The sequence below is a fragment of the Buteo buteo genome, chromosome Z (assembly GCF_964188355.1).
Source record: "Buteo buteo chromosome Z, bButBut1.hap1.1, whole genome shotgun sequence".
NCBI lineage: Eukaryota > Metazoa > Chordata > Aves > Accipitriformes > Accipitridae > Buteo > Buteo buteo.
The window spans coordinates 45,298,576-45,312,135 of record NC_134204.1 but is presented as its reverse complement, the minus strand read 5'-3'; the positions used below and the strand labels follow the sequence as shown (position 1 = coordinate 45,312,135).

General features: G+C 40.6%; 1 protein-coding gene across 8 annotated transcripts in view; it reads right to left on the bottom strand.

Annotated features, from left to right (window-relative positions):
* The window catches only part of NTRK2 (neurotrophic receptor tyrosine kinase 2), a 206,705-nt gene that overhangs the window by 141,039 nt on the left and 52,106 nt on the right, over positions 1–13,560 (bottom strand). For 7 of the 8 annotated variants that reach the window (XM_075021595.1, XM_075021588.1, XM_075021589.1 and 4 more), the window contains exons 9-11: positions 12,891–12,923; positions 7,933–8,033; positions 6,580–6,679 (exon numbers count right to left, since the gene is read on the bottom strand). In XM_075021595.1, coding sequence (XP_074877696.1) covers positions 6,580–6,679; positions 7,933–8,033; positions 12,891–12,923 — 234 coding nt within the window. Of the gene's footprint in view, positions 1–5,781; positions 5,964–6,579; positions 6,680–7,932; positions 8,034–12,890; positions 12,924–13,560 lie in introns of all 8 variants that reach the window. The other variant, XR_012649128.1, reaches the window with a different exon arrangement.

Below are 13,560 nucleotides of genomic sequence, written 5' to 3'. Positions count from 1 at the left end.
ACTGGAATGCCAATGTCAAACAATAAAAATAGTTTCTTGTGTGTGATTCAGATGAGCAATATCATCATTGCCTTTACTTGTCTACTCACTAAAAATACTGCAGATTTGAGCACATTCATTTTTTTCTACATCTTATCTTACAACACTGACTCACATGAATTAATCCCTCTTTTATATTCTGCTCATTGACTAAATAATGAAATGTTCTGAAGACATTAAAGGATCAACGCCCACAGAATCGGCATTTGGGTAGGTACAACACAGCACAAAATCACTTCTATAGGTACAAATGGAAACTCAGAAAGTTCAGCATTTCTGTGACTTGATGAAGGTCAAGCAGTTAAGCATGTTCCCAAGCTGCAAACTGATCTTCTTAATTATCTGGCAAACAAGGTAAAATTGTCCAGGAAGCCCTCGCTCCAAGCTTCTTGCAGACCAATTTGAACATTAGATAATATCTGTCAAACTACAGGTCTTTGCTGAAGATGCAAAGCTTTTATTTTGTACTTGGTTTAGAATTAAAAGGAGTACAAGCTCTTCTAGTCTAACTGCACTTCATTCTTCTCCTAGTCTATAAGCAACTCAGTTGCTTAAGCAAGACATGTGATAACACATAAGTTAGAACAGCTCTCCCTTTTCCCATATCAGTACTTCAAAATACTCATTTAGAGTCATCTAAATTCTCCAAAATCTGAATGCCCTGAATGAAGCAGGGTTTGTGTTGAAATTCCACGCAATCACCCCATCTCTCACAACAACGTTAAGTCAAGTAAAATGTATTAAAGCAGAGAATACAGTGACCATTTGCTATATGCTTACAGACAAATAAGACAGAAAACATTTTTCCTGCTGGCCCTAAAGTTACATCCAAAAGAATATGCAAAAGCCTCAATAATGGTCATGTTCAGACAGAACGGTAAAGCACTCCACTCTTACCTGGACAGCACTGTTATTTAAAGTCATGTAAATATGATTACTTGGGTAAATAAGGGTTAAAGTCTTTATGTTGTCATGGACGCATTGTGTCAGAATGACAAAATTGTTTTGTATGGAGGCTTTTATCATGCAGTTATACAGTGTTTCTTACCCAAACTGAAATACTGTAAGACAACTGAGAAACATGCTGCAACTGAAGATGAGTTTCAAGCTGCCCCCTCCTGTACTGTCTTTTGGACCAAAGCTAAAATGTAACATGAGTTTACAAGCAAAAAAAAGATAGTGAATGACACACAGAGAAGAAAAAATATTCCTCAACTGTCAATGTGCTCCTGTTGGAATAAACAATGCTTTTAATTAAAAAGTTTTCAAGGAAGTTCAAGGCCCAGCACAAAAGTTATAGAAAACACATGAGAGAAAAAGCTATTATGAAGTTGGAGAAAATACCCTGTTTTGACTTTGACAAGCGAAATCCATGGGTGTGTTCATAACTTTTAATCAGCTTGGTGAAAGAGCACAGCATCCTGACTGATAGTCCAAATATTAAACTCAAAACCAATGACAAGCAGCTAGCAAGGGCTTGAAGGAAAGGAAGCATTTTGGGGCGTTTGTCCTAAAAGGGACACTGTTTTCTTTCTTAAATCAACCCAAGCTCATTACCTGATCAGAGAAAGACAAACTTCTGTACCCTGAACTGCACAGACTTGAAAGACTGTGAAAGGGGTGAAGCATTCATAGTCAGGACTTATGTTTAGACATGGTAGGTAGTTCAGAGAGCACTTGAGGAAGAAGCACCTTCCAAAAAGTGACACCCAAGCCCACAGACATGAGAAGATAGCTGGCACTGCCTAAGTACAATGGGAGTTTCAGACTGTTTGTTCCCTTACCTTTGCACTACTGCACACAGCTAAAAGCACTGACAGAAACTTCATACAAACATTCAGAAAAACCCCTTGCAACCCAAAGGGATTAAGTACACATATGTTTCCCTCTACTTCTGCCAGATTCTATTTGTTAACTTCTTAAAAAGACAGAAGGGGCTGCTTTGGAGAGGAGTGGGTTCTCTCTCCTTTCTGATTTTGGTAAAACCTACAGAACTCCATTTATCTCTACAGTAAAACAGATGTGATAATATTCTTGTCCGTAACTATCCACTTACAGCTTTCCTAGCAAGCAAGGAGTGCTAAGGATATTGCCTTGTTGCTGGAATAGGGACACCCTGTGCTACTACAGTTCAAATGAGCAAAAATGTTTTCATCCTTTTAACTGAATTATGCTATTTCAAACTTTATCCACTGATTTATCTTCCATCAGTTTCCTCCATACTTCCATTCATGCTTAGTGGCATGCTGCTACATTAACATTTGAAAACTGCGTATCAGGTTGGTTATGCTGCAACTAGTTGTTTATTTAAATTTATTTTTAAACACAGGAGGTAGAATAAAACAGGACTAGAATTATTCTTCCACAAATCCTCCCAGGGAGTTCACAAACCTTCCCCTGCCCTCTCTATTCCAGTTCCTTTTGTTATTTTTCAGTTTCATAAGGGGGTTAGATGGAGTCAGAAAGAAACACAAAATGGTAAGAGCTGTCATGGTAGCCTTCAGTGAATTCCCACCATAAGCACACTCACATCCTCCAGCAAGCAAGCAAGCCAAGGTGTTTCCTGAGAGCAACCCACAAATCTTAATGAATACATTTAAGAAATGAACTGAAGCTTTCACCATTTATGCTGCAGCATCTTGCAAGGGTCTAAAAACCTCACCTCCAGATTCAAGCAACCAAAAGCAGCTTTTCACACAAAGCTGTTATCAACAAACTCTGTATAAGAAGATGTTTAAAATGTACACAAGCAGGGAAATAGCATTATGTGTCACCAGTTACTCTGATGAATTTTGCAATGGAAGTCTGGAAGTCTAGCACAACATGAGAGTTTATCCACAGAGCAGAAAGAACAGTATTGGTTTTCTGTACTAGCCCTGTTTCAAGTCTCTTCTAGCACAGCTTACAGACCAGTTCTGTACTAATACTGTTCCTGAAATTAATCATCAGAACCTGCTGTTTCCACTAGCTCTAAAAGACAGAGTGAAAAGAAGCAAAGCAAGAACTAAAATAATTGCTTTGTACAGTGCACCCAACTTCAACCAAAATCCAGAACGTCACAAATGAAATATTTTTGTTTTGTTAATGGTGGTGAACAAGTGCTCTGCTTGCCCTCCTTACCTGCAAAAACACTTTATTACTACCATTTGGAAAGGTAACTGAGTGAAATTAACATATCCCAATTTGTCCCCTCACCTTAGATATATAAAATCAAGAGAGAAGCCAAAAGATAGGTCAAGTTACTTTTATACAGCTCTTCAACAGATCTTGGTGAGATTGATCAGTACTGCCAAAGTCCTGGAAGCTCCCAGAGGAGCTGGTGCTCCCTATCACATAAACTGGACTCTTTTCTGCTCAGTACAGTAATCGAAAGAAGACAATGGGGGCACATGAGCTCTGTGGCAGTCTCTGCAGCTTTTCAGCATGTGCAGTGCTTCCAGGTATGGGCAGCTCTGATGCAGCACAGCTCAGACACAACCACTTGCACCACATCTCTTTCTGGGGATGCTATCACTGTCAGTCCCACACTCCAATCATCCTCAAGCTCTTTACACACAGAAGGACTCAGGAAGGACACAGTCTAAGAAGTGGACAGATGATGGCCATGCAGAAGATGGGATAAGCTGGCATTTAAAAATATGAGGCATAAAACAATGTCCTCAAGAAGCTGCAGATGCCTGCTGTGAACCCAAATGGGGGTGAAAATTTCATCCCTTACATAAAGACATTTCCTACGGGACACACAGTGCTGATTGCCTGTTTACACATTTCTTTTTCTTATCATCAGTGGAACATTTTTTCCATGTACATGGTTACATGAAAAATACCACTGAGTGCCAGTTTGACTGCTCCAGTTACTGAGTGACTATTTTGCTTTTTTCCAAACTGCTTACTGAAAAAGGGTGGGGAGACATTTAATGACAGAGTGTCTGAGGTGACCATGTTTTGTTCTCACAAGGTAACAGTAAAATGAAGCACAGCCTTTTTTGCATTTCTGCCTGATGTAACTCAGGAAGTTCCTTCTTATGAATGCAAAATATTCATTAATATTTGGGGGAAGATTTGAAAAAAAAAGAATTTTTAATCTTGTTTTATACATATTTTCAATGGTAATCTGGATATTTCACTCCTTTCCACTTTCCTACTAAGACTGTTTATTAAACCACCAACTATAACACAATGTCTGTATGCTAAGTTGGGACTAATTTTGCTGTCATGGAATTCAATGGCAAACGACTCAAGGGGTTCACAGGTAGCTGGCTTGATCCTTTTGTTCAGAGTTTCGAAGACACACATTTTAAATGTATTGTACTGGTCAATACTGACTGCAAAAAATTTCTCTTCACCTTTGCCTTATTTTCCTCATACTCAAATACCCCAGGTTGCTTATCTTCTGTTATGAATTCTCAATATATACTTATGTTGCAGGCTTTTCAGAGCAGGTAGTATTTTATTATTAGTCTGGGTATTACATATCGATTTGGTGTTCTAATCTCAGGTCTTTAAATATTGCTTTAATATAAAATTCAATAATACTGATGATGATAAATGGAGAGGGTGTTTCTGGGACTTTGGACTACAGATAGATCCAGAATGTGAAGCTCAGGTGTGAATGCAAACTTTGGAGAAGTCTGAGGTTCACTTCAGGGACAACTGAAGGCCACTCCTTTCTAATGAAACATTCAAGAGTTATTTGTAGCTCACAGTGATATTTCACCATTACCACACATACCATGCCTGTGATTAATTTTTGAAGGAGTGTACCTGAACTGTGAACTCATTTTACTGATCTTCCTAACCATGACTGCTCAAATTTTAAAATATACACCATATATGAGGTTGCTGCCTTTTCATAATTTCATCTAGTTACTCCCCCAAAAGTGTATCCTTACTAAAATATGGTCTACATGGACAATTCTGCAGCAAAAAACTACTGAGTTCAAACTTACTGATCAGGCAAGAGCATTATTTTTGTGAGAAAAGTTGTATCTGAATATGCTAAAACATAACCACCATGTAAGTAGCTTCCTGGAAGTTAACTTAACATGTTACCACACAAAATGCAACTTTGTGCATTCTACCTCAGAGTAGAGTTTGCTTTCTAGTTCCTCCAATAATGTTGTGTTGAAATATTTAATGCAAATTTTGAAAAACCTAAGAAGCATTCAGGTTTAAAAAGCTAACATCAGACACTTCTCATCGTTGCTTGCATTTAGTTTCCACCTACTTCAGCTCTCTAAATGCAATTCAGAAAGCTTCAGACACAAATAAAATTTAGGCTGAACTGTTGTTCAGTCACAGGAAGTTTTTTCTAGACTTTTGCCAAAACTCTGCAGCTATATCCTGCTGGCTCCATGTTGCTATTCAGGATATTTCACAATGATTGTCCTCTTTTAATGCTACCCCAAAGAGCAGAGACTATGTCATATCAGGAGGAGGTGAAATAAAAGGTTACCATCCCAGCAACCTATCTGCACCGACTACATTCCTGCTCCGCTCAAATCTCATTTGTTCCAGGAACTCTTCTCTAAACAGAACACAGAAACAGAAAATACATGGTAGATACCTCTGAAAAAAACACTGGTCAAGAGCAAGCAAGGTTACCAAAATATACATCCATGTGGTACTATGTCATAAGCACAGCTGAGAGGAAGGACATGAGGTTAACAGGAGCCTGCTACAAGATTACTCACCGCTCTCTCCACAGACCCTCATATACACATCTTAAGAACAAAAGCTCACCTTCTTTAGCACACAGCAAAGCACCTTCTAGTCCTCCCAACAAGACAGCAAGTGGTTTTTTTCTTTTTCTTTTTTTAAATACAATTTCACCACATGGCCAGACACTGACTGATGATACCAGTAAAATAGTATGGTAATGGAACTGTTGCATGTACCTCCGTGTTACACATACCTCCATCTGGCTGTAAAATAAATAAATGAATAAATGGAAGGGCTGAGATTTCCCCCTTCCACAGGGACATAAGCACTTGCCACTGTCTCCAGCTCCTACTTCCCAAGATACAAACAGAAGCTCAAGAAAATGTATCTGTCAGAAAGCACCAGTATGACAGGATCCACTGCAAATGCACCTTCTGCTCTTGCCATTGTTTCCCCTTGAATCTATCTCCTTAACGTGACATTGTAGTGTGGTCTGAAGTACTTCTTACATACAGCATAGATTCTCATCAAATTGTTGTAATCAAACTCATATCAGAATAAATTTCATGTCCTATCTTCTTCCTACTTACACTGACTTAAGTAATATTTTACTCCAGGAAGTGTCCCAGGGGCCTTTGCAGCAGAAGGGAGAGAAATGGGATTTGTCGTAAGAAAAAAAGAGAAGTAGAAGAGTTTGATCCAAAATTCTACACTCTGTCTACATCTGCTTCTGCCCTTACTTACCTGATGAATAAACAAAACACCAAATGTGATGGCACTTAATCTAGGTATTTTGACTGCTCTCAGTGTAGAAGCCTGTAGTATCAGTTCATACAACCCACAACAATTCTGTAAGGTACAAAAAATAACCCTGCTTACCTTTCATCCCAAACTTCGAGTGTCTTCCAAACTTCAGAATAATGAGCATTATTACTAAGCCAGTGCACACCAGTGCTGCAATTCCCACCACAACATACACCTAAAAAAGAGCACACAAACAGATCTGCTTGTTTTGTTCTTATGAACTACCTTCAAAGACATTCAGCATACATTCAGATTAACCCAGTTAGGTAAAGAGATTCATTTCAACTGGGAAACATTTGCACTCAGATCAAAGAGTACAGAAAACAGCCACTTGTTGAGGTTTCTTCTATCCTGCAAAGAACAGAGATTCAGACACCTTTGAGAACAACTTTTTCAACATCCTGCACATTCAAAGCAGGTGGGAGTGCACATCACCTCTTTCCCTTCCAACAGAGTGGCATGTTACAAGAAAACAGATAAGGAAAGCACACAGGAAAAAGAATTTTTACTGCGAGGGTGGTTGAACACTGGTACAGATTGCCCAGAGTGGCTGTGGAGTCTCCATCCCTGGAGGTATCAAAACCAGACTGGAGACAACCCTGAGCAACCATGCGGGCCCCGCTTTAAGCAGGGGGGATTGGACCAGAGGATTTCCAGAGGTCCCTTCCAACCTCAGCCATTCAATGATTCTGTTATCAGACGAGACAAGACTGCCCAGGATCCTATCAATTTTTTAGCACAGTGTCCCAACTCACAGTCTGCTCACTGGTTTGTGAACACACATGGTCTCCACTGCCCACTGCTTTACTGAGTCACTCCTGCAGGGAGGCTGCAATATCAACCAGGCTGGCCACCCGCTACCGGTTTCCAACAATTCAGTTCAGAAGAGCATGAAAGGCAAGGCAGCAGAGGTGGCCCATCAGTTCAGCTACTTATACTAAAATCTACGGCAAATTATTCAATCAAAAACCTACATGAAATAATGTTTTAAAAACATACAATTAGAATTTGAAAGTTTATTGCAGCACATCCTCCCTGTAAGGAGGAGCTGACTCCAGGACTGGAATTCAAACAACAATCTACAAATTACCTTGGATGTCTTTGTTTTGTAAACAAAGAGTTGCTCTCCTTGGCTAAAATTAGAAGCAAAGTCTTAGGCTAAAAATTACAGTTAGTTATTTGGAAAAGCATGAAACAAAATAACTAGACTGAAAAGTGATTCACTCTTTCAAAAAATGGGGGAAGGACAAGAGTGGGGAGCACTGATTTTGGGGTTTTTTTCCTTTTTTTCTTAGTTTTGATCACAACACAGTGATACCTCTGGTGTTGTGGTAGCTCAGGGTCCTATTACAATCTCCACAGTTTTGTGAGTTGTATAGCCAGAAAGTCCACCAAGATGACATATCAGGAAACAATGTATATACTTACAGTGATGCTATCTTCATTCTCTTTGTTGGAAACATCCGTAGAAGTGATTTGATTACTGTTATTTGTGGTGTCTCCAAGATCATTGGGCGTGGTTTCATACTCTTAGGAAAGGAAAAAATGTTGCTTTTATAATTTCGTAACCTTAGAGGGGAAAGGGTTGTCTTTATTATTTCTGTTTTTTAAGATGGTAAGGCCATTAACAACTCTTGGGACTCTGAGCTCTTTGGAAACAATACATAATTGCTAATGTAGCCGGAACATTTTGGGGGGATCCCTGTGGCAGCTAATCGAACAAATGCGTTGTGACGGACAAACTTGAAAAGAGAAGCAATCTACACCAGTATATCTTTACTGGAAAAACTAGAGTTAAATAAGAACTCCATCCATAAAGCTATTTTTATGTGCTTCTGACTTCCCATTAAAAATGAAAGACTGCCCTCTACCCTTAACTTCTCCAGCCTTGTATTCAGCCAAATATAGGACAGTCTTAGAAACTAGCTTGGGGACTTTTGTTTAGCTGAGAACTTGGCAGATGAGTTTTTAGCTAGTTTATTACTACCAAATGTGAAATAGCTGGTTTTCCTCATTTAAAAAATAATACAAAATACTGCTGTATGCACAGAAGTTACAGTTTACCATAATAAACTGTCATACAGGTAAACCTTTCAAAAATTAAGTCCCTGAGATGGTATGAAGAAATTTGACCTATCAAAATAATTCCACTGACAGGTCTGCAGTGGTGAATTCAGAACTATTCCATCAAAAGAATGAACATGTCTTAATTATTTATAATTATTTAAAAATTAAACATAGATATTTACAGATTATGATTTCCTGTCAAAATTATTCAAATGAGATAAAGAGAATTAAATAGTATACATATGAACTTAGAGAAATGTGCATTAAAGTAAAATTTAAAAATGCACATATTTTATGATTACATCTGGAAAGATACATAACATTACAATTTTATCACTCTAATGTGTGCAGATGAAAGAAACAAACAAGGGGAATAACTGCATCTATTAAACAATGCACCTCCAGCATTGTAATTTAAATTTGCAATTAACTGCGCATTTCTTTACACATTTCGATTAAAATCAGTGCCATAAGCCTACAGATGGAATTTTAACTGTGAATCTGAAAAAGCAGAACACAGAGGCATAGGTCTCACTGACTACAGAGGCAGGAACTCTTCCGACCACAGAGCTGCTGCTGAACATGGGCAGGGAGGGCCTGCGCCTCGGCAGAGTTTATCTTCTTTAGCTCCCAAGTGCAGTTTGAAGAGCTCAGCCAGCAATGCTAGCTGCACTGGGCTTTTGGTCTTCATGCATGCATGAACACATTTGCTTCTGCAATGTATTCAGGAGGCTGCAGATTTTTTGGTATATGAAGCTACGCAGCTACCTCTGGCACCAGTGCTACAGTCAGTACAGTCAGGTTGTCTGATCAGCTCACGTAGTCTATTTTAGTTCTACACCATGCATGCCAAAGGATAGAACTCTTTCCAGCCAAAATACATACTATGTATACAGAGCTTTCATGAGAAACAAAACTTAATTTCCTTGTCTTTTACCATTTGAATTCTCTGACTCAGCACTGCATCTCTATGCCTATAGCTTCCTATGCAGCCAGGTTAGAACAGCAGCAAGAAGCAAACAAACAGCACTCCTTACTCTGGGCAGCACAAACCCTGCCTGAATGGCTCACCTGCACAAGCAACCTGGACACTCAAACGGGGTGCTGTTCAGGATGCTCACCACCATGACTACACGCTCTGACACAGCAAAGGATGAGACTTCTGCTTCATTCACTTGCAGGCAGAGCTGGCTTTATAACAAGTACCTCAGCCTACAATATTGGGACCCTGAAGGACTAATGAGAACAATGCAGAGTGTTTCAGGTCTGGTCTGTGAACCCTCTGAATGCACTTTTATATTAAAATGGGCAAAAGCTAAAGTAGGCCACGTCAGTATGCTGGTGTTGCGTTGCCATTCCCTGCTGTATAACTGTGAAGCACTTGCATTTGAACAAGTGCCAGATCTTCAAAGCCTCTTGAAATGGGCGAGCCAGGCAAGTAAAACACATGCAACAGCTATCCAGCCAAAACTGGGTGATTCCGACTTAAACAAATTCCTGTTCATTTCACTATGAAATCCCGACATAGACACCAAGCACTATGACACAGACAGGGTCACGCCTCTTGACTCATGCTGTGTGGGACTTGTATCGCTTCAGGGCCAGGTCCTCCGGTGCCGCGTACCTCACGCAGCCACCTGTGACTACATCAACTGCGGTGAATCGCAACTGAGGCTGGGCAGTATTTTGCAGCCATTTCACAAACAAGGTGCATGGTGGCTAGGCTACAGACAAGAGCACAGTTATACCAGCACCGGGGGGGTCACTCTGCACAGTCCTCTCGGGGGTTAGCTGATACGGGGCATGTTGTCTCTTCCGTGTTCACAACCATATTAGAAAAAGCAGCGTGGCACAAAGACATGAACTCAGAGCCAAAGAAGCTGGCTTTGCATTTGATTGACTGCAAAGCCCAAGATGAGTCGCTTTATTTCTCTCAGTTACTTCGTAGATGGGGCCAGGACAGCCTCCCCTCTCTGCCTTTTCCAAGAGGTGCAGCAGAGGTGAGCTGGAGGCACTAGTGACTGCTCCATGCTTGCAGCAGGCAGTGCCCCATGCAGCTGGGACTCCCCTCAGCAAACAGGACATCACGCAGCCTGCTGCAACCTCATCAGTTCTCCTGTTTCCCGTCGTACACTCAAAACGCTTAACGGAAAACATTTGGCAATCACCTCACACGGAGCACAGGAGACAGAAAGTCAATTCCCAACAGACAGACTAAACCCAGCTACGAAGGCATTTGCTCCACACAGAGGGGTACTCGAGGCCGGGGTCCCCTGCCCTCTGTCGCCTCCATCTTCTGTCTCCTCACAGCCCGGCACTGCCCGGCTATGGGCCCTGCTGAGCTGGGCCCACTTGCAGACCCGTGGCCCAGGCTTGGCCCCCGGGCAGTGCCCAATGCCTGGGGTTGCAGCTGCTCATGGCCCCCCCCGGCTGCCCCACTCCTGGCTGAGGCGGTGGGATGGGCCTGGCTGCCAGGGCCTGCACGGGGACCCCCACGGGGAGCCCCTGGCCCTAAGCTGCCCCAACACTTGCAGGAAAGCACCCTGGAGCTCCCATTAACTTTACCCATAGCCAACAGACTGACAGACACACAGATGGTGCCAGTGCCCAGCTGGATCAAATTCCCTGCCGCTACCTTTACACTTTACACTAGGCACATCTGCAACACGATTAGCACGAGGCTGTGAAAAATGCATTTTAAAGGGAAGGGGGGAGAAAAGGTGGGGGTGATGCTTTAAATCTTCCTTCCAACATAATCTAAGTTGTGGGTAAACAGGTTAGCATAGAGATAGAGCAGTCTGAAAAAAAGTCATGAAAACCACGCAGTCGCTGGAGGGACCTCATCTCCGAGGTCCCACTGTCAGTCACCCAGGCAGCGGTTCTCCAAAGAAGTGTAGCAGTGCTTAGACTTTCCAGCCAGCCTCATTTATTCACCTCACTAAGTGGACTTGAGAATTTGGAATAATTAGGGAAACACTCTGGACTACAAAGTGTTTCTCAGAGCAAGCACTGAGTCACTGAAACAAAGATCAAAGAAAGCAGTTTCAAATAGCAGAAAGAAAAGCCAGGAATAAAAAGGAAGGCTGCTTTCATCAGGACTAGGTCTTGTAGGCTGTGATCTGCCAGCGCAACTTGAAGTGCACGTCTCAGCAGAAACCTACCCAAGTCAATCGAAGCACAGCACTCACATAAAGCCATACACAGGCATCAGGACTTTGATAAACAGCTCAGAACCAAAATCTTAATGCATACAGCTTATATAATACAACATAACTAAGAAATTGTGCAAACCATCACCGCCTTGCCACCCCCCAAAAAAAAAATAATTTGGAGAGAGGGAGGGAGGGGAAGCTAGTCTTCAGTATTTCTAAGCACTTAAAGCCAAACTGATGCTTCAATTGCACATTTGCTAAAGTTTAATGACATGGAATGGAATCAAAGCAATAACATTTAAATCAGCTTAAGGAAACTTGAGTCATGGGCCATTTCATCCAAATAAAAATTACTCCAAACAAGATCCAGCTTCTGCTGGAAGCTAAAGGGTGTTTGGGTATGTTGGTTAGGATGGACTTTCCTGCTCACCAGAAATATACCAGAAGTATTATGTAAAACTATCCAGTTGCTTTTCATTCTGCAGCTTCTATTCTAGTGCACACTGGCTTTCACTAGGTACAGAGCAAAACATTTCACCTAACTAAAAAACTAATGTGAACACTGTGTCATCAAATATTCTGGCACACACTCAGATATCACTGAGTTGATGGTCTGCTTATGCAAGAGAGATTAAGGGAAGGTACAAATAAGTGGACAGAACAAAATAAATTGCCTACAGGAAAACTTACTTGTGCCAACCTCATTTTTAAGTGGGATTTAGGGGTACATTTTTGTAAGCAAAACAACTATTGAATCATCCCTGAAAAAATAAATTAAGTTATATAAGGAGAAATCACAAACTCTTTTTCCTCCAAGAAATGCCTCCAAAAGGTTCACAAAACCTCATGCCTGTGAGCTACATCAGACAGCTGTCATCCTACAGGATCAACTGCAACCATTTGTAGCAGTGGATTTATGCTTCTCCTAAATGTGAATCAAAAGCAGCAGAGTAAGTAAAACATCATATTACCCTCATGTATCTTAAATAATATAAGGCAGGAGAAGAACCAAAAATACAAAGTACCTTTTAGAATTGTGTTATAATCTGTGCCATTTCCATTTAACTGAGCCTGACATTCAATTTAACTGAGCCTGACATTCAATCTTTTAATGGTTTCAGTTCCTTCATTTCTATCATTAAAAGAAAAAGGAAATCAAATATATACCATAAACGTCTGGATCCACAATTGGGCCACTACCTGTACATGGAGAAGAGAAAAAAAAAAAAGAAAAAGCTTTGTAAATAGATTGCAAATTCTGAAAGAATAAGAGTTTCTTTAGGATTTTTTTAAGAGTTGGCGTGTTATTTGCAATAGAAATGATCAGTACCTACACAAATGCAAAGAAGCATCAATATATTGCAGTACTTGCTTATCAGGTTATGTTTACAACCATTCTAGAGCTATTCCAAAGGTTAATATTTTGCTTCATGTGAACCAGCTAATGCACAGGGCACTAGCTCTGGCAAAGGCAAGTATATTTCCCAACGGGGCAAAATTCTGCTTTCCGCTGTTAATGTATATCTGGGATAAGTGCAACAATAACTATTCCTGTTGAAAAATCAATGGTAAAATTTTCCCTGACCTGTGGAAGCAGACTTCAGTGAGCATTAACAATCACTGACTTTTACCTGGTGAAAAAATTTTGCTGTTAAATCACTGTGAGAGCAAATCGGTTTACCTGTGAGCTGGCAAGTTAAGGGCTAGAGGTATGAATGACCTAAGCAGCATTATTTCATTGTAAAAGGATGCTTTCAAAAAGCCACCTGCACAGCTGATACACAAAGAGAATTCCTACCAAAAGAGTAAGATGTCTCAGAAGCCAAACTTTACACAA